Here is a 21,500-nt window from a genome sequence, read left to right on the forward strand (position 1 = left end):
TTTTAGTTTTGAGAGAGAATAATATTAAGAAAATAGTCCATCAAGATGAAGAAAGCATTTGCAAGTTGGGACCCCAATATTTCAGGACCTTGGAGAGAAACAGCCACTGTATGCAGTACCAAAAGGCCGGCGACGGGGGGCGCCAGTCAGCAGTAAATCACAAGACTGCAAAAATATTCATCACATTACCTGAAAAAGAAGTCACAAACAAACAATCGATCACATTTTTAAAGATCATCTGAAGCTTTATTATTTTTTGGAACATTGTTCACAGTACGTTTACTACAATAGATATTTGCTGACAGTTTGTAACCAGATCGATTTGATAGAATTTTTTGTGGATGGTGCTAATTTCAGGAAATGAGAGACTTTCAGGTTTTTAAAAAGTGCTTTGTTGCTTTATGCGGCAATTAAAGTGACAAATGGTGCACAGATAACAGACTAGACAAACACTTATAATCAACAAAAACTATTTTTAAAAAAAGGGTTTGCTGAGTTTCAACAAAAAAAACCCCTCAAATGTCCTTTGAACTGACTTTAACACCTCACAGGTAAATAAATATTAACGTTAATATTCGAATAAATATCTTTCTAATGCAAAACTTTAAAGATGTGCAGTTTTCTTACTTTAACTTTCTGCCTTTCAGTCATTAAAATACATAATCGGCCCAAGTATAAAATCTTTGGAAGCATAAAGCAGTTTTTGGATAAAACTTATTTGGTTCCTTGAGCATTGTCCCCAACTCTCAGCAAGAATATAAATGAGCTGAAAATTATTTATTTTAATAGATACGTGTTGCTATAATAACTAATTTAATTTACTATGTGGTTTTGAGAACTACACATTGAACAAAATAACCATAAATATTGAAAACGTTGATTTTTCAGGTGGTGCAAACATGAGGAAATTATTATCATTTACTCATAAATAACTGAAACAGTAATTTGTCCCTGAGGTATCTATTAGCATCCTGTAGGGACCAGTATCTCCACCTCTTGGTCATCCTGGTAGATGCTGTTCATGTGCTGGCATTCCTGTTATGCTTTTGGTTGTCCACAGCTGGCTTCAGTCCTGAACCTTCTCTACTGAAACTGCCCCCTTTGCCCCTGATGTTGATGATCTCCATCCTTTGGTGGTAACTGACTAGGGTCGTCTGCAAAGGGAATTGCTGGAGAAATCAAGGAAGAAGACACAACAAAGTCAGTTTTTCATGCTTCACTGGCATGTAATCAATATATAACCCATGTTTCCCTCAGAAATATTTATATGAATATTACTACTGTCTAGGTGTGCTGTGCTTTCAGGCTTTTTGGTTTCGTAGCCTTTCCTCAGCTCATCACTGTCAAGGACCTGGATCTGAGCTACCTAGGGTCCCTGAGCAGTTATGGACTTGTTTTATATTATATGTGTTTTTGGTGTTGCTGTCCCTCGTTCTCCCTGCTTGCAGGTATACGTGTGTGTGTGTGGATGCAGGTGTATCTGGGAGCACCTGTTTACAGGCACCTTCAGGCCTAATGGGTGTGCCAGGTGGTTGGCCCCAACTGAAGACCTTCACACACCTGCAGCTGATCAAGCCTCGTCAGAGGAGCTGCTTAAGAGTGTGATGGAGCTCTATCCGACGCTGGATCATTGCGTGACTTCACATTAGTCTCTCGGCCAGTTAGTATGGTTAGTCCGCATTGTGTGTGTCTTACGGCTGCCTCTTTGCTATTTCCGCAGGAGAAGCGTGGAGACGAGAGGGAAGCGAGCACGGGGTGCTCAGACACTGAGGAGCGGAGACAAGGAACACTAGCACTGGGAAGAGGACATGTCACGGGAGTCAGGAACGCACTGAGGATTTATTGTTATTGTCCATTCACTGTAAATAAACGCACTGCTTGCATTCAGAGCTCCGCGCCTAGGTCCTCCTTTTCCTCACATCCCCACGGTTGGCCAGCATCAACCGTGACAATCTCATCCAAAATAAGACATGTCTCAGCAGGAAATCTAACTTGAGCTGTGCTGGAGGCAACCTGATGTTCATACATTTGTCTGGTTATTCATAGCAACACTAAGAAAAAAAACCAAACGATTTTAATAGTCTCACATCCTTCAAAATGTTTTATAAGTTGTTATATCATTAACATTGTGAGAAATTGTGTTGTTGGGAAAAACGAATCAAACAGGAAACACAAATTAAACTGCACAAGAACTTTGAGAGAGTGGACGATTTTCCTCAGGTTCTTTAAAACATTTTGATAGAAACAAAAAAATGCTACGAGTGTGATGAGGGTGAGTAAAAATGGGACCAGTGAGATGAAAAATGTTGCTCTATGCCGAAGTCCAGCCATAATTCTGTCAAACTGAGGAGTGGACACCAGTACAGGGGTATAAAACCACTCACACATTTAATCATGTGACATTTTGCTAAACTACTGATAAATCATTGGTTCTGCCCAGTTTAAATATCATTTCTGAAACATAATTATCTTCACTCACGGTTCTGAAACTGCTGCGCTGTGTATCTGGTTAGGAGAATCCCAAAACCCTCAATGAGAGCGAGCAAAATTCCCCCCATCATTGCAGAGCCCATCATTGTTAGAGGTCCACCTGGAGAAAAATGCAATATTCAGCGAGTCACGCTAATTATCCCAATGTAGAAACCCAATTCCAAAAAATTTTTGTTTACATTTTACACAGCATGCCAACTTTTTCAGAATTGGGGCTGTATTTACTGACACAGAGAGACACAGTGGTGTATTGTTTCTTTTGAGCTAATGAGCTCCTTACTGCGTGCTGCTAGGATGGCTCCAGTCAGCGCACCACTGGTTATAGAGTTCCAAGGATCCTCTTTCCCTCTCAGACGAACCAAACCACAGTCAATTGTGGAAAAGAGCCCTCCCCAAACAGCAAAGCTACCTGCAACATAAGAAGTAACCAGACTTCAGCTACTTTTATGAAGCTAACTGTACCTAAACAATTTAATCTACACAAAAAATGATATATTACTAACTAACTGCCATGTGTAACAAAAAACAGGAACTGCTCACCTCCAATCTGTGGAGCTCTAACTCTCACTGCTTTTGCACTCCCTTTCAGCCTGTGTCCAACACCCTGAAATATTAGAGCTCAGTTGAATTCTGCCTTTAACAACCTGACGAGCCAAAGAACAAACAAAAACCTGTGTTTTGAACTCACAGCAGGGGCATTTCGAAAGCCCTTGACCGCCTGGAACACCCCTCCTCCAATTGCACCCATTGTGAAAGCACCTCCACAGTCATCCACTATCCTCCAGGGGCTGCGTTAAGAGAGAAATGGATTTCTATGTGATAGGAAAACTGACAATGGAGATATATCTGACAACTAACATCCAGTTCATATACAAAATGCAGAAGTTATCAATCGCGGTCTGGATGAAGCCGAAGACAATATGGGCACAGTTCTGGCTGAGAAATGTATATTACCCTTGGATGAAGAACTAGTTCCTTAAAGCCACACAAATAACTAAATGCTCACCTCTGAGTTATGTTTGTGTTATAAAACATATCAAACATCATAAATGAATATGTCAAACAGTAGTGAAAGAACTAATGAGGTGTGGAGAAGGGAAGTGACAATTTAGTATTCTCCTGCCATAGCCCAGCTGCTTTGAGGGTTGATATGTTGTCCATTCAGAGATGCTATACTGCACACTTCAGTTGTAAGGAGTGGTTATTTGAGTTACTGCTGCCTTCAGTTCAAAGCAGTCTGCCACTCTCATCTGATCTCTGACATCAACAAGGCTTTTTCAACCATATGACTGTTGCTCACTGGATATTTTCTCTTTTTCACGCTGTTCTCTGTAAAACCCTAGAAATTATTTTGTGGGGAAAAGGCTGTAGTTAAACAGTTTCGGAAATATTGAAAAGATCGGCCATTCTGCCAAAAGCAATCATGTGATGTTCAAAATCAATAAAAATAAGCTGTTTGAACTTCTCCAGCCTGAACTTCAGCAATGCGTCATGACCATGTCCAGATGCCTAAATGCACTATGTTGTTGCCAAGTGACAGAATGTAGGTTTACATTAATCAGTAGGTGGACAGGTATGCCTAATGAAGTGGCTGATATCTGGATTCTTTATCCCGTTCCTTTGAACTATCATTAAAGTTTGACTTGTAGGGGATCAACCTTGGCTCGAGGTGTGTCTTAAGTTGATAAATAAATAAATAAATAAATGAAGCTTCGTGTACTGCCTGTTTGGAACCATAGTTTGAGATTAATCCACCCTGAACTATTTTTAATTTCTATCCTAACTCCAGTTGTCACTTAAAAACAGCGACATTTTCAGATAAAGGTGACTCTACCAGCTTATTGTGTGTGCAGAGGGCGCCTCCATATAACATCTTTATGTTTTTTATATGCCTTTAATAAGCAGGCCGCAACAACCGCAGAGCCTTTCTGCTCACTCTCACGTCAAAGCTGAGTATGAAATTTAAGAAAGTCAACACTTGACTCCAACTTAATTAGTTATAAAATACAAACAAACGCTTAAAATCTAATCTTACCAGGGCTCTCGGGCATACTCCTCCATGTCTGTTTACGTCGTCTTCGTCGAGAAGACGTGATTACGTCATCATTAAGCGCGCCGTGTATGCTGTTTTGGAAAGAGGTATCGTTAGCTTGACGATAAAAAAGGGCCACCTTTTTTTTTTAAAGAAAAGGTAAGAATTTAACTATTTCTTGTTGTTCAGTCTTTTGAAGTAAAGGGTAACGTTTGTGTTTGTGTGGTGTGGATGCTTTTTGGAGACGCATAGTTTTGTTTATTGCGTTAATCTTACATCTGCAGCCGCGGATGCACCGCAAGCGTGTTAGTTTCTTGTTAAAGGAAACAGTTCGTATTGTACATGGTACAAATAATCACAAAGAAAAAATATATAGGTATGTGTATATATGTAAATACATATATGCACATGCACATAAAATAAGGAGCTAGTAAAGTTTTACCTGGGATTCGCGTACGATGGCCATATAACCTAGGAAACTGATTTCTTTATTAGGATTATGGAGTTACTTTAATTTTTATGAGCAGATTACTTTAAATGATGACAGGACACATAACAGTTCAGGAGTTCAGTCATTCTCAGACCTGCCAGGATACATGCTTTAAACTACAATTCAGGAATATCATTGTGATATCGACATCAAAACAGCCAGCAGTAATTTATTGCAGGAAATACTTGTCTACAGATGTGACAAGTCTGCTGCAAAAATGTGGTTCTGGGCAGTGTTAAAGCTGCTTTTGATAGAATTATTACAGTAAAGGCTTAATCTCCGCTTATCAGAAAACAAGAAATGTCCCAGAAAAAATGGACAAAACAAAATAATGATAATAAGAAGAAGAAGATGAAGAATAAAAAACAGGTAAATATGGGAACTGTTTCAAAACCAAGTGCTCAGTAAAGTGTGAAATGAATGGTGGACCAAAAATATTAAACATAATGATGATAAAAATATATAAAATAGCCCATGAAAGTAATGAAACTGTTACAAAATGTGCTTATATTAAAGATCACTAAACTATATAATGGTGGTAATCATGTGCATTTTACTTTATGGCCACATGTGACTTAGTGGTTTGTGTGTAAATGATGAGTTTCTATATGTCCTAATTAATCAAAGGGTACATGTTATTGAAAGTAAATGATATGTATTATATTATCTGATATAAGACTATTTTAATACTGTGTAATAATGTGTTATGAGCATTTGTTCTGCAACTGTTATTTTGGTACCCCAAGTGAATTTCAGCCATAATATGAACAGAGTTTCACATGGACTCCGTCTTTCAGGATGCCTTTACCTCCAGCACTGCTGGCCCGATTGGCCAAGAGAGGGATTGTTAAACCAACAGAGCAAGGTAGTGGAACAGATTTCATATTCGGGTCTCTACCCTTTGTGAATTTCTCCTTATGTTTTGTGCTTTTTTTTCCATGCCTTTTTAAAAACCTTTTCCCCTTCAATTAATCCAGGGGCAGATGAGGAGATTATTGCTGAAGATTATGATGACAACAATGTAGATTATGAAGCCACCAGAGTGGAGAATCTACCACCAAACTGGTACAAAGTGTTTGACTCTGCTTGGTATGTACACTTGATATACTATAATTTAATATAATAAGAATTTTATACTTTTAATTCAAAATGATTGTTATAAACTTCACAATCAGAATGCGCTTTTTACTTTTTCTTTCTTGTTTCTCATTTTATTCTTGAGAAGTCCTTGAACATTATAACTACTGTCATGGAGAGCTAAAGTGTATTTTTAAACTGTTAAGTAAGTTTTATTTAATTTTGTGGTTGCAATATTAATCGCTAATGTTTTCTATTCCTTAAACAGTGGTCTTCCTTATTACTGGAATGTCGAGACAGATATGGTTGCCTGGTTATCCCCAAATGACCCATCTGCAGTAATAACAAAACCTGCCAAGAAAATAAGAGGTATGCTTTTATTCAGCCTCTATAATGTAATGTTTTCAAGAAGCACTAGTGATCACAAATTTCAGTTCTGTTACAGTTGACGTGTGCTACTTTGAATGTACAACCTCAGAATACAGTTTGCTTTTGACAGATTTCAGCCATGGCTAATCTTGTGATCCTTGCCTTAACTTGTGTTTTTAGTAGAAGGAGGAGATGAAAAAGGCGAGAAGCAAGTTGAGAAACCAGACAGGGACAGAGAACGACACAGAGACCGGGATCGGGAAAGGGATCGAGATCGGGAAAGGGACAGGGAAAGGGACCGGGACAGAGAACGTGATGATGGGAGGGACAGAGACAGAAGAAAGCAGAGAAGAGATGAGGCAGCACCATACAGTCGAAGCAAAAAAGGTAATGTTTACATCTGATTCATTACATGTTTACACATCAGCAACTTTCACATGATTGAATATTGAACACTTAATATTTTTTACAGGTAGAAAAGATGATGAGATGGACCCCATGGATCCAAGTGCTTACTCTGATGCTCCAAGGTACAGTACAGATGGTCACCTCGATATAAGCTATATACAGGTCGTTCTCTGGTATTCTGATTTTGCCAGAATCATTGTGTTGCACTTGTTGAAAAATAGTTATGAGAGACAGACCAAATCAATTCCCATCATGCATTTTTATCTTAGACGTAAGAACTAAACCCTCACACAGCACAGGTACAATTTTTGAGTGTGTCCTCTCAAAATTCAAAATGGTAATCAGCATAGCTGATATCCCTGGTTTAGGGAGCTCACATAAATCTACATTTCATGCAAGGCACCACACCTCAACAAGAGGCAGATTTTATTCCAGTAGCATAATGTTCATAGTGAACTGGATTAGTTTTCCTCCCATTTTCAAAAAAGTTACTCTTAATATTTGACCAAATTTGACCAGCTTTTATCACAACTCACTTATTCCCTTGAGCATAAAATAAAGACTTGCAGAAAGGCCTCGTATCCTTATGAGCTCTGAGCCCTCAGAGCAGGAACATGTGTGAACGCTGGGAAGGGGCCATACACTTTTTTTTAAACAGCATTTTGACTTGGCATGTCAGAGAAAGCACAGGTATAAAAACAACTTAAATGGCTCCATACTACTTCAGCACGCTAGTTTCATTATCCTTGTATGTGCAGTCAGTCTTATTGTAGCTGTAAATGCAACATACTGTAGTCGTCATTAACCAAATTTACCTCATTGCAGTTTTCCTGCCACCATGAGCCAAATTGTCTGCTGTTGAAATGTCTAAGATCTAAACCTGCAGGGTTTCTGTTTAAAATATTCCTAAGACCAAACTGAGATTGTCATTGCAATTTGATCAAGGTCGTTTTCTCAGGCTTGACAAAACCCCTTTTCAGACACAGAAGACATTGTAGTGCTGATTACAAATGCAGTGAACACAAACGTATTCATTTTTGCAGGGGGTCGTGGTCAAGTGGGCTGCCCAAACGTAATGAAGCAAAAACGGGTGCAGACACCACAGCAGCGGGGCCTCTCTTCCAGCAGCGTCCGTACCCGAGTCCAGGAGCTGTTCTTCGGGCTAACGCAGCAAACCAACTACCCAAGGAGTAAAAGCAGATACTACGAAGACAGCAACTTAAAACCCACAACTCTACAGTTGGTCTTCATTATGCTCACATGCTAAACATCATAGTTTGACAGGCTTTTCTTTTCATTGTGAAATGTGTACATGTCAGAAATGAAGGGCTGAACTTTTTGGACAGCTTCTCTATTCATACTCCTGCCGTGTAGAGCATTTGTAAATATGTTTTTATATGACCCAAAGGTTCACTTCTCGTTGTCACTAGACCCATCAGTGAACCTGATAATAAACTTAAGACTACTGTGAAAATTATCTGTTGCAGCTTTTTCTCAATTGTTGCATTGCCATATGTACAAGGGGAAAAAAATCGACAAGTTTTTATTACAAAGTTGCAATCTTTTAAAATCCATAATACTTGAATAATAACTAAAAAAACAAAACAAAAAAAAAACAGCTGGGAAGAAGTCGATGGAAAAAGGACAGTGAATATTACAGTAAACATCAGAAATCAGTGGTCTGCTGCTGCCCCAACATAGTGACAAATGGTGTCATAGTCCAATGTGAACACTTTATCCTCGTATCTGTCGAGCTGGACCATCGCTCTGCACTTGTTCTTGTCCCGCTGAAGAATACGGCCAACCTGAATCAGGTGGGAATATAGTGATCAGTATTAGCTAATCAGATTTAAACAAATTATCTATCTATAAATAAAAAGCAGAGAGGTTACTTTGCTCACCTTTCCCTTGTGCTCACCCAGTACCACCATTACAGAATCATATTCACTTTTTGGGACAATAGTTTCCAGCATGTCCTGCTTCACATCTGCCACAGGAAAAGAAAAAAAGAAACGCTACGTCATTCATTGAAGAATTTCTGCAGTAATACCAACTAGGCAGCACTCAGAGCCAGCAGATTCTGACATTTACAGTGGCTTGCAAAAGTATTCGGCCCCCTTGAACTTTTCCACATTTTGTCACATTACAGCCACAAACATGAATCAATTTTATTGGAATTCCACGTGAAAGACCAACACAAAGTGGTGTACACGTGAGAAGTGGAACGGAAATCATACATGATTCCAAACATTTTTTTACAAATAAATAACTGCAAAGTGGGGTGTGCGTAATTATTCAGCCCCCTGAGTCAATACTTTGTAGAACCACCTTTTGCTGCAATTACACCTGCCAGTCTTTTAGGTTATGTCTCTACCAGCTTTGCACATCTACAGACTGAAATCCTTGCCCATTCTTCTTTGCAAAACAGCTCCAGCTCAGTCAGATTAGATGGACAGCGTTTGTGAACAGCAGTTTTCAGATCTTGCCACAGATTCTCGATTGGATTTAGATCTGGGACTTTGACTGGGCCAGTCTAACACATGGATACGTTTTGTTTTAAACCATTCCATTGTTGCCCTGGCTTTATGTTTAGGGTCGTTGTCCTGCTGGAAGGTGAACCTCCGCCCTAGTCTCAAGTATTTTGCAGACTCCAAGAGGTTTTCTTCCAAGATTGCCCTGTATTTGGCTCCATCCATCCCCCCATCAACTCTGACCAGCTTCCCTGTCCCTGCTGAAGAGAAGCACCCCCAGAGCATGATGCTGCCACCACCATATTTGACAGTGGTGATGGTGTGTTCAGAGTGATGTGCAGTGTTAGTTTTCCGCCACACCTAGCGTTTTGCATTTTGGCCAAAAAGTTCCATTTTGGTCTCATCTGACCAGAGCACCTTCTTCCACATGTTTGCCGTGTCCCCCACATGGCTTGGTGCAAACTGCAAACAGGACTTCTTGTGGTTTTTTTGTTAACAATGACTTTCTTCTTGCCACTCTTCCATAAAGGCCAATTTTGTGCAGTGCACGACTAATAGTTGTCCTATGGACAGATTCCCCCACCTGAGCTGTAGATCTCTGCAGCTCGTCCAGAGTCACCATGGGCCTCTCGGCTGCATTTCTGATCAGTGCACTCCTTGTTCGGCCTGTGAGTTTAGGTGGACGGCCTTGTCTTGGTAGGTTTACAGTTGTGCCATACTCCTTCCATTTCTGAATGATCGCTTGAACAGTGCTCCGTGGGATGCTGACCTGTCTGGTGTGTTCTTTGGACTTCATGGTGTTGTTGCTCCCAATATTCTCTTAGACAACCTCTGAGGCCGTCACAGAGCAGCTGTATTTGTACTGACATTAGATTACACACAGGTGCACTCTATTTAGTCATTAGCACTCATCAGGCAATGTCTATGGGCAACTGACTGCACTCAGACCAAAGGGGTTGAATAATTACGCACACCCCACTTTGCAGTTATTTATTTGTAACAAATGTTTGGGATCATGTATGATTTCGGTTCCACTTCTCACGTGTACACCACTTTGTATTGGTCTTTCACGTGGAATTCCAATGAAGTTGGTTCATGTTTGTGGCTGTAATGTGACAAAATGTGGGAAATTTCAAGGGGGCCGAATACTTTTGCAAGCCACTGTATGTTTGCTAATAACCAATAAGGAAAAAGAATCAAATTAATCCCCAATCTGGGAAGTCTGGTTGCCAGATTTAAATCAGCAGACCGACCTCTCAGAACAATAACCAATGCTTCCACCATAGCCAGCAGATATCCGTGGTAAGAAGTCATGTTATTATTTTTGCAACAAATACATTTTAAAGAACAAATAAAATGTAAAAATATTATTCTAACTCAAGGTTATATTTTGGCAATAACAATAATCAGTAATCCCTCCCCTTGCTCTTCAACAGGACCATTTACCTGTAAGTAATCTGCAAACAGATTCTTGTCCTGCGCCTAAAGATTCTGAACACTTTTATGCTGACATGATTTTAAAGTGACTGATTTGACATGATAGCATTGTGTAAAGTTAGCTGTTAAAAAGCACAACTGCAGCCAGGACAATATGAAGTTCATTTTAAACAAAACACAGAAACAAAACTTATCATGACAGAAGAGATCTGAGTATAATCCTAACAGATTAAAACTGTACATATCTCTCAAATTAACTAACTGTAAACAGTATAGAAGACTGGTTATTCTGGAGATTCAGTCGTGCCAAAAGGGATAGTTCAACCATTTTTTAAAAATCCATATTTGCTTTGCATTGTTGAAAGTTAGCTGCGAGGACCTATACACCTTTATATTTAAATATGCAAAGGTGCAGACCTGGGAAACTTAACCTGAGGGAAAAGAAAATGAGCATTACAAGTTAATCTACTGGTCAACAATTATAACTTATTCATCATTATGTGCAAAGAAATGGAAAAAAAGAGATTTAATAAACCTTCAAAAACAAATAAAGCCATACATTTCCTTCAAATTCTAACAAAAAAAGTCACATCTGTCTATTCCTTAAACACCTCACAATAACAGTGATTAATTTTTTTCATGCAACTTATGAGCAGCTAAAAACACCTTAACTTGTTAGATGAATAAGGAATTCAACAGAGACAGTGACAGCACACATTTTACACATTTCCTGACAAGCTCCAATTAGGCAACAGAAAACACGAACGCCACAGACTGAGAAAAATAACACCGAGCAAGCCCGAGATCACACTAATAACTCACCGTCTAACAGTCTTCCCTCTTCAGTTCGGCACACACAGGTAGACGGCGTCAGGACATCCTCCACTTGCATCTGCACAAAAACGAGACTTATTTTAAGAGCTCTGACGGAAACTGAAGTTTGAAATTATCACAGCAACATTCTGTGGCTTTTCTGTGAATGCCGATACTTTGGTTTAAAACTAACTACAACTAATGTCTGACTCTCAAAAAAGTGAACACACTTGAAAGATAAAGTAGTTTCTGACATGCTACATGATGATAACAAAGCAGTGATTCGTCTATTTCAGCTGCTTAGGATTAAAAGTTTTCTATATAGAGTGTGAAACTAAAAAAGGCAATTAAAAAGGGCTTTCTAGTCCTTTATTTTCACATCTAATAAAGCCATCTCTAATGCAAACTGGCACACCGCTAACAAGTTAAAGGAAAATCCTGAGTCCCTAACCTAACAATGAGGGTATATCCAGCTTGTTTATGCTGTGAGGGCTATTTTTCTGTTCCTGTTGGGGTTACTGCACTTAATGCAAAGTTGTTCTGGGGGATTAACATTTCTATCGCAGTGGGAGTGGGCTCTTCCTGGATGATAATGGCCCCATCACTGGTAAACAAGTAGCCACACTTCGATGTGTCACCAAATCTTAAACCAACTACTCATGTCATATTAGTACTCTCTAAAACCATCATCAAAGCATCAAATGGGAGAATTTCTTTTCACAAGAATGATTTATGGCCTCGGTAGAATTTCAAAGACAAAGAGTCAGTGCAAAGTAGGCTTGAGCTGAACTGTAGGGTATTTAGAAATCCTGACAGCAGGATTTTCAATACTGTCCATCCATCCATCCTCATCCGCTTTGTCCGGGGCCGGGTCGCGGGGGCAGCAGCCTAAGCAAAGAGGCCCAGACCTCCCTCTCCCCAGCCACCTCCTCCAGCTTATCCGGGGGAACACCAAGGCGTTCCCAGGCCAGCCGAGAGATATAATCTCTCCAGCGTGTCCTGGGTCTGCCCCGGGGCCTCCTCCCGGTGGGACATGCCTGGAACACCTCACCCAGGAGGCGCCCAGGGGGCATCCTTGTCAGATGCCCGAACCACCTCAGCTGGCTCCTTTCGATGTGGAGCAGCAGCTGCTCTACTCTGAGCCCCTCCCGGATGGCCGAACTTCTCACCCTATCTCTAAGGGAGAGGCCAGCCACCCTTCGGAGGAAGCTCATTTCTGCCGCTTGTATCCGCGATCTCGTTCTTTCGGTCACTACCCACAGCTCGTGGCCATAGGTGAGGGTAGGGACGTAGATCGACCGGTAAATTGAGAGCTTCGCTTTTACACTCAGCTCCCTCTTCACCACGACGGACCGGTGCAGCGTCCGCATTACTGCAGCTGCAGCCCCAATCCGTCTGTCGATCTCCGGCTCCCTTCTCCCATCACTCGCGAACAAGACCCCGAGATACTTGAACTCCTCCACTTGGGGCAGGAACTCATCCATTCAATACTGTCACAGAAAAAAAAAACCCAAAACTAGACCATCTATTTCTACAAAGCTATCTATCATGGCATGCTGCCCAGAAACCAGAAACACCACCAGAGGGCAGTCTCTACCAGCAGTGGCAACTGAGCTCAGTGAGCTGTGAACAATGACAACTTCAAGTAGTAAATGGAGCAAGTCCTGAAACTCCACCTTATTGATGCAGGTGAGCAACCTAACAAAACAGAGACCACTTAGTTCGACAAAGTGTGTCGTATTGTCCCCACCCCAGTTTTCTAGATTAAATTACTTCCCAACTAAGTTCACGTCACAAGATGGTGTTTGTTTTATTTTCCATCCATCCATTCTGTGCCGTTTATCCTTTTCAGGGTCGCGGGGGGGCTGGAGCCTATCCCAGCTGTCTTACGGCGAGAGGCAGGGTGCTGCCTGGACAGGTCGCCAGTCTGTCGCAAGGCTAACACAATGTTTTATTTTCCTCCTTTCTTATTTGTGAATTCCAATAACAGGGAGAATGGAGAAATCAGGAATGCAGTGCCACATAGACTGCAACAGTGAGACGTGCGGGCTGTAGTACATTCATGAAATGAATAATTATTTCAATAAATTTGTATTTCTGATGTTATTTAGGAATCGTTTAGTTCGTTATACCGTATAAGCCTGCTATTGTCAGAAAAGTTAAAAACCCCATCAAAATCTAATGAAGGCACAATAAAGCTGTGGTGGTATGTAATTCCCTATCAGCTTGCCCTTTCCTTTAATTTTTTTTATCTGCCTGTAGCTTCAACACATTAAAATCTGTTAATTCAAAGCTGTTAATAACTGACATAGAAAGGTGTAATAAAGCTGGAGTACCTTTGAATTGTAGTACCTGCCCCCTTTGAACGCTTTGTCTATAAAGCGAACTTTCAGGTCTCTCTGGAGCCAGGACGGGGGAGCTGGTGGTCGCCTTGCTTCTTTCACTGGAGGCTTATCTCTACGAAACAAACAGAAGATGAACACATGTAAGCAGAGAACATGCTGTTAAAATGATAAAGTAAAAAACCATCAGATAATTCACTTTAAAATGCTCATTATTGAAATATTACATCTCTTAGTGAAAATGTACCTGTCTTGACTTGATTCTCTGTGTTTCCTCTTCTTCTCGTCTTTTTCTCGATCTCTTTCTGAGGACTTGTGTTTTACTTTGTCGCCGTTACTACTCCTCTCGTTCTCCTCCCGCCTCTGACGCTCTCTCTCTTGATCCTTTCCCTTCTCTTTCTCCCTTTCCTTGTCTTTGTGGGCTTTACTGAGGCGACCTAATTGTTGGGGGAAAAGCAGTATTAGATGGCATTAAAAAAATGTTTTTTGCAAACACAGACAACAGTACTGAAAGAGTTATTCTTCATGGCCTTTTCATTCTAGGAAAAACACTGCTGGCTAACGTAAATACAGGCTGTGGCTAAATCTCTGTTCAGTGAAATGTCACTGAAAAGGATAAGTCTGATTCCCAGAACACTGCATAACAGCAGGATCCCTTAGATATTTAATTAAAAAATAAATCTGTATTATATGTACCTACAATAGCAATACAAGTCTTTTACAAAACAGAATTTTGGTATTTAATGAAATGTCACCATATTTTAAGTGAGATTTCTTCTAATTCGTTATGCAGGAAAAAAATAAAGGTCACTTTTTTAAAAGTCAGAGTTACTCACTGAGATCTTTGCTGTATTTCTCATATTCCTTGCGCTCCACCAGTTTAATGGCGTATTGGCTAATCGTCACAACCTTGCTGCCAATAGCCAACTTCACCATGACTCGAGCATTGTCTGGATCAACACCTTCTATCTACCTCAGGCAAAGAAAAACACATAGTCAGAAGTGGGTAGTACAAAACAAATGGCTAACTTCAGTTACATTTCTTTAACATTAGAACCTGGTGTATGTCTAAGTGTCTGCACGCCTGTACATGTATGCACCTGTGTGTGATAGCCAAGAACTTTATAACAAATAACTGAACAATATAAACAGCTGCCTCCCACAGTGAGTGGCCACTGGACAGACTCCAGCTCCACGCCTTGACTGCAGATGGGAACGATAGTCCTTGTTCTGCTCTGTGTACCGAAGCATGAACCAGTTCTCCATCTGCTGCTGGTTCTGGTTTGGTGGGGGCTTCTGCTCCAGCTTGCAGCAGATCGACAGAGCTGAACAAGGACTATATCACTACTCTAGTCCAAGATGGTGAAACTAGAGTCCTTTCAACCACGGCACACATGACTAACAAGTGAACCAGTTTTCAAACATCAAGCGCTCAACTCCACTCCAGCCCCTACACGCTGACACTGTCTGTGCATCTGTATTAGGGTGCACACTACATGACAAGCAGTTCCAAACTGACTAGCCTTTAATCGAAATGTGTTGCGCAGCCCTCCTCAGTGAGTCTGCAGAAATACCATCTTACTATAACCGCACAAAAATGAGTTACATGAGATCATTTCATAAATACAACCCATGATTTATACATGGTTTTGTGAAATGTCTCATAATTATTTATTTATTTTTCTTCATATGATAAAATACAAATATGGCGGTAATGAAAAAGAAGACAGAGTGTGGGATTTCAGAAAATGAAATAAAATAGGTACCTGTTATAACAGGTGAAGAAGATCTCAATAATCTGACAGCAGAATAAATTGCCAAAGATATTCGTTACAAGTCCCTGTCTCCGGTGCAGGAAGGTGAGGAAGACTCAAAGGTTGCTGTTGTATTTCTACTCTACCCCTAATTAGAATCTCTTACATTTGCTATGGAGTGAAAGGGTGTAGGGGGCGGACTTGTTAGCAGACTGAACTTGCAAAATAATTGTGAGAATCATACACTTGTATAGTTAAAATAAATAAATAAAAATACCCAAATGAGTCACTGAATATACTTGGCTAGCATGTCTAATACAGTCCTTGTGTGGGAAATGCTGATTTTGTTCCACACAGATTCTAGATCAACTCTACCTTGCCATAGAGATCTTTATGTGGCCCCGACTGTACCAGCACACAACCCCCGGGACCCATCACTAGCTCCTCCTCCTTTCCCCGCTCCTCGCCTGGCTTTGGGGGACGCTGATGTTTGCTGGGCTCCAGGTCCTTTACTGCCGAACGATCTGCTCCAAGACCCAATCCTTTCGGACGCAGCTGGTGCTCAATTGGCTTCACATCTCTATAGCAGTTAGGCAGGCACAGGAATAAATCAATAGACATGAATAGACATGTTCAGGTTGTAAAACAGGCTAAAGATTTAAATGCTTTACTTTTATGTAGGTGAAGAATAATGCACAGTTACTAGTTATTTTTAGTTTTAGAGTCTGTGCCACTGTTGTAGGTTAATAAGAAAATCCACAGGAATTAATCAGTTATACAGCAATTATAACAGCTGCCAATTAATTGTTTGCCAGTTGACTTGCTGTTTCAGTATACATTTGAACACCACTGTGTTAAAACGTCAGTGTAGCAGAACTATCAATTTGTTACTTACTGTTTAAAGGTACGTCCAATGCCTTCCTCCTTCTTCCAACCCATCCCTTTAAGCATTGCAAGTCCATAAGCCTCAACAGGAACACGCTCATAATCTGCCTCTGTTGACTGACAAATAAATACTGCAAAATTATTTTGGAAATTAAAGCATATTACATTCAAAAATTCAGACATCACAGTCTGCATTAAAAATTCCCAACAGGCTAAACAAGGTGCTTATGTAATCTTTGACGTATAAAGCACAAAAAAAAAAAAGTTTGTTGCAGCTGACAGAGAGAAACAGCTTGTCATGCCGGTCTTACTCAGCCTTTTGGCCACAGGCTGTCAGACTCGGTCCCGGCTGACTCAGAGTCAACAGGCCGCAGCTACAGCAGCAGTAGCCCTGCTCATCTCTCTCCACTGAAGGTCTTCCTCTAAAGGGGGCTGGGAGCCCTCGCAGAGGATGCTGCATGAAAATGAGCTCAGGGGCACCGTGAGCAAATTTTCCCTGACTCTCGTGTTTTGCTAGTCACATCCACAGTGACAGAGCAGATATGGGATGACAGTGAGAAGACATGTGAGGCCTTTACATGAAAAGAAACAGAGAGAGACCCAATTGGTTGCCTTTATGTCTCTGGGAGACTGATGCTCGCCTGCTATCAAAGTCTTACTGTAATGACAAAGTGTGTGTCGCTGTGTATGTATGCAGGGGTGTCTCCCAGTCCAGAGTCAGCACTTTCCCACACTCAAATTTCAGTCTGAGTCAAAGCAGCCAGTCTACCAGACAGTTTGCACTGTCGGGCTTTTTTTATTTGCTCACTGCTTTCTAATAGATTCTATTGTAGATTATACACATTTGATACAGTCATAATAGTTTCCCTTTTTTTTTAGCATTTCATTCAACATTTTTTTGTTTTAAATTCAGTTTATTTTAAAAATGTTTAAAAATCTTTATGTTTTTATTGGTTTCAGTGTTAGTTTTGCTTTACTTTTTTTTGTTTTTGTTGTTTTAAAACAATGCAGGGTTAACTGTAAGGGCAATATAATAGGTATTTGAATATGCCTATTATATCTCAATGTGGATATAATAGGATGTGGATATAATAGGATATGGACTCATGTCCATACAGAAATCTAAGTGGGGACCAAAATTTCCACAGGTATGTTATCAGGACCAATTTGACTAATTTAAGACAATTTATGTATATAATTTTCAACATGCATGGGCTATATCCCAAAACAAACAACAGAATTCATTTTGTAAGTGCAATATTGTTCCAGTTAATTGTCATATTAGAGTCAAATTTTTAACTTTTGAGACAACTAAAGTTGTTTGTTTTTGTTTTGTTTTTTACACCTACTTTAAATTTAATACAAGAGTTATGTATCAGTTCCTTAAATTGTCATTTCTATGGTATCCTTTCATTTCAGACTTTTCCCTGAGCAAAGACTGAAATTCAACATCTAATAAGAAGCTGTCTTTTAGGATATATCATCAGGTTTTTCATGTTCAACCCCTTTAATGCTGTCACAATCAGGTATTAGTTCTTTGTAGTTCCAAATATACTGTGTGGCTACAGAACTGAATGTTCATTTTGATGGGTTTTTTTTTTAATTCCATACTGCATGTTATTTATTTATGTATTTTTTTTATTTATTTGCATTAATTCCATTTTCACCATTTTTTCTAAATATAAAAATTTGTTTAAATATATTGCAAAAAAAGTGATTTCTAGAAAATTATCATCAAAACAAATAATTCTATTCCATATTTCTACACATTTACTTATTTCATCATTTATTTTCTTAACTGTTATAGGCTGAGAGGTGGGAAACATCCTGAACATAACCTCAACTAAGCTTACACACATCTTTGAAAAGTAGCTAAAATAACCAAGAACACAGAGAACATGCAAAGTCCATACAATCCCAGTTAATTGTCAGGTTCAGACCCAGGACCCCTTGGTGTGAGGAAACCATTGTGCTGCCCAAATCACTCTGGAATTTTCACGTTTCTTAGTCAGTACAGTTCAGCTGTAGTAGAAACAGCTGGATATGAATAAAAACAGGCATGTCTAAAAAAGTAGTTCATTGGACTTCATTCACCCTTTTCTCTGGCATCCTCTTCCGTCACACAAACCCTTATTCTTGTTCTCTAGTGTGTGCCTTTCTATTGTTTTTGTATATATTCCTCTTGATTGTATACATTTCTCTTGTTTGCCATTATTCCTGCTGTCTTGTATTTACATTTTATTCCAGCAGTTGGAGTGGCGCGCCCACAATTTCTTTGTACATATACAATGACAATAAAGGGCTATTCTATTCTATTCTTTACATCTCCTCCTTCAGTACATCCATGAACGTGGTCTTCCTCTTCACCTCCTGTATGGCAGCTCCTTAATTAAAATTCAGCCATCCCAACCTATTTTTAACTTTGTCTCCAAAGCGGTCAACCTGAGCTCTCCCTCTGATATACTAATTTCTAATCTTCTTCATTCTGGCCCCTTACAATGAAACGCTTAACATCTCCAGCTCTGCTTCCTGTCTTTTTGTCAGTACTAACATCTCCAAACCATACCTGATAGCAGGTCGCACTACCATCTTGTAAACTTCTACTCTTGCTGCTATGCTTCTGTCAGAAATGACCCCTGACACCCATCTCCACCATGTCTATACTTTCTCCCTCACCTCTCTTGTGCACTGTCCCTTGCTTTAGATGGTGACCCCAGGTAGTTAACTCCTTTACCTTTACTACCTCTACTTCTTACAGCATCACTGTTATACTTGTCCCCTCTCATTGACACACTTGTATTCGGTCTTGTTCACGCCTTTGTGACCTCTAGGCTGGATTACTGCAACTCCCTTTATTTCAGTCTTCATTCTGACCTTCTTCGTTGACTGCAAACTGTCCAAAATGCGGTGGCACGCCTTCTGACCGGAACTGGGAGGTTTGCCTCTGTTACCTCTGTTGTAGTTGACCTGCACTGGCTACCCATTAAATACCACATCCAATTTGAAATACTGCTGCTTACCTTTAAAATTATCAACAGCACAGCCCCGAGCTACCTTATTGAACTCCTTAGATCGTAAATTCCCGCTCGAGCACTAAGATCATCTACTCAGTTACTCCTCGTGCAGCCAAGATCTCGTCGAACCTTGCCTTTCCTGCTCGTTAATGCCTGTATCTGATCCCTAGGCTTACTCTATTTTACCTTTTATACGTGTGCTTTTAACATGTTTTACTTGATATACATTTTATGCTATTCCTGTGTATTAGTGACACTGACCTATTAGAGTACTTGGAACTTTGTTAAGGTCCTATAATATTTACTAATATTTAATATTTATAATATTTATGTCTTATTTTCTGTCTTTTATGTGAAGCACTTTGGTATACCGTTGGGTTTTAAATGTGCTCTATAAATAAAGTTGTATTGTATTGTATGTTGTACTGACTTTCATTCCTGCCTGACGTTACCCGTCATCCTGCCCATCACCATCACAAGCACACCTCACCACTATCTCACGGTTCTCATCCATGTCCTGCACCACCCTCACATAGACAAGACATAGTGCAGCTTCTTGACTACACTTCTAAACTTTGTATAAAAATAAAATTAATATTATACCCTTCAGCAGTGTATATGGACAAGATAAGACTGAACTGCACAGCAAATAGAATAGAATTTATGTCCTTATGTTGCTCTCCATACTTACAGATTCAGGCCTCAGGTCCACCTTTACTTGGTCTCCATCCTCAAAGCCTTCTGGCACTTTGTTTTGCATTAACAGGGGGATGGAGAGGTTTATGTTTTCTGACTTAGGGCCATTTTGCCACAGATCAAGCTGCCTCCGCGAATCTATGAACGTAAAGAGAAGTTTTAGGCGATTTGTGTTATCTAATGGTACTCGCAGCCCTGCTTCCTACACATACACAAACCTTCAATGAGCTCCTTAACAGCTTGAGACTCCACAGAGTCATTGTCTTGGGCTGTGTTTTCTATTTTGCCTCCATTTTCTGAGTTCTGGCCCACTTGGTCCGGCTTGTGCCAGCGGTTCTTCTGGATCAGAGGGATGATGAGCTCCTTGGGTTTCTCACTTGGCTTTGAACTGCACCAAAATACAAAATTAGAGCGCTGTCAGGCGGGGCCGTTTCAAAATAACACTTTGCGTTGCTAACTGTGTCCATATAACAATTATACATAGTTATTCATTGTCAAAAAGCACAGTAATTACAATGACTAGCTAAGATGAAAAACGTAACCGGTAAATGACACCGAAACGTTATGTTAGCATTAGCAGAAAAAGCCGACCTTTGCAGCTCATTTCCATGAATTCCTGTCAGGTAATCTCTGTCATCTTTCTTGGCCTGAGCGTCGCTCGTCAACGGTTTAAATTTACTGGCTGTTTTGGTGAAACCAAACGACACGGCCGCTGGTTTTCTCTCTCCCTGCTGCTCCTCCGCAGACGCTATGGGCTTGGAGGAACCCGCATCTGCTCCGTGCGACGCCATTGTTGTTTGTGAAAAAGAAAAAAATGACGTACGCGGAAAGACTTGTGGTAGTTGTAGTTTATTTCCGGCACAAGAACGTTTTCTAGCCAGTTGAAGATTACTACATCTTCCGTCATGCGACATAATTAAAGGTACAGAGTAGTTCTGACGGCGATGCTGTCCCTGTTTTGTGATTTTCAAAATCCACAGGGAAGAGGGAACAAATTAGACAGGAAGCAAATGTTCACAGTTCACGAATATAGTTCTCATATTTACAGATGAAAAATATATTATAATAACACGTGTCCCTGATAATGCTCAGTGCCGTGAAATTGTTTGAGTTTAATTAAAAAACAATAAGGACCGAGTAGTCATTTTAATTTGAAATATTGGGGGAATATTTAGGTAAATTTTAAGAACATATAATATTTCCAGTCGGTATTCTTGAAACT

The 21,500-nt window shown here is 40.1% G+C and overlaps 3 protein-coding genes across 4 annotated transcripts; 1 reads left to right on the forward strand and 2 right to left on the reverse strand.

The window, feature by feature from the left end:
• Window positions 1-224: 224 nt before the first annotated feature.
• On the reverse strand, window positions 225-4,575 carry timm17b (translocase of inner mitochondrial membrane 17 homolog B (yeast)). Its single transcript, XM_080294632.1, has 6 exons — window positions 4,526-4,575; window positions 3,179-3,278; window positions 3,031-3,094; window positions 2,771-2,899; window positions 2,480-2,590; window positions 225-1,169 (listed from the first exon to the last, which is right to left on the reverse strand). Exons 1-6 carry the CDS (start codon window positions 4,549-4,551, stop codon window positions 1,084-1,086), a joined length of 516 nt encoding a protein of 171 aa, XP_080150758.1. The 5' UTR covers window positions 4,552-4,575; the 3' UTR covers window positions 225-1,083.
• A 4-nt stretch (window positions 4,576-4,579) lies between these two features.
• On the forward strand, window positions 4,580-8,343 carry pqbp1 (polyglutamine binding protein 1). Of its 2 annotated transcripts, none has more exons than XM_080294630.1 (7): window positions 4,580-4,681; window positions 5,810-5,877; window positions 5,990-6,101; window positions 6,358-6,458; window positions 6,639-6,845; window positions 6,931-6,988; window positions 7,910-8,343. In XM_080294630.1, the coding sequence occupies exons 2-7, from the start codon at window positions 5,811-5,813 to the stop codon at window positions 8,058-8,060; spliced, it is 696 nt and encodes a 231-aa protein (XP_080150756.1). In that variant the 5' UTR covers window positions 4,580-4,681; window position 5,810; the 3' UTR covers window positions 8,061-8,343. The 2 variants fall into 2 exon arrangements, with proteins under 2 accessions (XP_080150756.1, XP_080150757.1); XM_080294631.1 differs by having other exon boundaries at window positions 4,582-4,681; window positions 6,642-6,845.
• Window positions 8,344-8,393: 50 nt separating this feature from the next.
• On the reverse strand, window positions 8,394-21,163 carry gpkow (G patch domain and KOW motifs). Its single transcript, XM_080294625.1, has 11 exons — window positions 20,870-21,163; window positions 20,497-20,666; window positions 20,274-20,416; window positions 16,579-16,685; window positions 16,059-16,263; window positions 14,766-14,898; window positions 14,177-14,366; window positions 13,924-14,044; window positions 11,597-11,666; window positions 8,768-8,853; window positions 8,394-8,671 (listed from the first exon to the last, which is right to left on the reverse strand). Exons 1-11 carry the CDS (start codon window positions 21,067-21,069, stop codon window positions 8,540-8,542), a joined length of 1,557 nt encoding a protein of 518 aa, XP_080150751.1. The 5' UTR covers window positions 21,070-21,163; the 3' UTR covers window positions 8,394-8,539.
• Window positions 21,164-21,500: the final 337 nt, after the last annotated feature.

The sequence above is a fragment of the Astatotilapia calliptera genome, chromosome 20 (assembly GCF_964374335.1).
Source record: "Astatotilapia calliptera chromosome 20, fAstCal68.1, whole genome shotgun sequence".
In the NCBI taxonomy this organism is placed as follows: Eukaryota; Metazoa; Chordata; class Actinopteri; order Cichliformes; family Cichlidae; genus Astatotilapia; species Astatotilapia calliptera.

Excerpts from the sequence above, each read along its gene's own strand:
- timm17b (XM_080294632.1), bottom strand. The coding sequence starts at position 4,551 with ATGGAGGAGTATGCCCGAGAGCCCTG. Across the intron at positions 2,591-2,770 it reads AGCCATCCTAGCAGCACGCA|GTGGACCTCTAACAATGATG; the intron begins GTAAGGAGCTCA and ends ATTTTTCTCCAG. Across the intron at positions 1,170-2,479 it reads AGCGCAGCAGTTTCAGAACC|CAATTCCCTTTGCAGACGAC; the intron begins GTGAGTGAAGAT and ends TGATTTCTCCAG.
- pqbp1 (XM_080294630.1), top strand. The coding sequence starts at position 5,811 with ATGCCTTTACCTCCAGCACTGCTGGCCCGATTGGCCAAGAGAGGGATT. Across the intron at positions 6,846-6,930 it reads ATACAGTCGAAGCAAAAAAG|GTAGAAAAGATGATGAGATG; the intron begins GTAATGTTTACA and ends TATTTTTTACAG. Across the intron at positions 6,989-7,909 it reads GCTTACTCTGATGCTCCAAG|GGGGTCGTGGTCAAGTGGGC; the intron begins GTACAGTACAGA and ends TCATTTTTGCAG.
- gpkow (XM_080294625.1), bottom strand. The coding sequence starts at position 21,069 with ATGGCGTCGCACGGAGCAGATGCGGGTTCCTCCAAGCCCATAGCGTCT. Across the intron at positions 16,686-20,273 it reads TGGACCTGAGGCCTGAATCT|TCAACAGAGGCAGATTATGA; the intron begins GTAAGTATGGAG and ends TTTATTTGTCAG. Across the intron at positions 11,667-13,923 it reads GCAGGTACTACAATTCAAAG|ATGCAAGTGGAGGATGTCCT; the intron begins GTACTCCAGCTT and ends GTTTTTGTGCAG.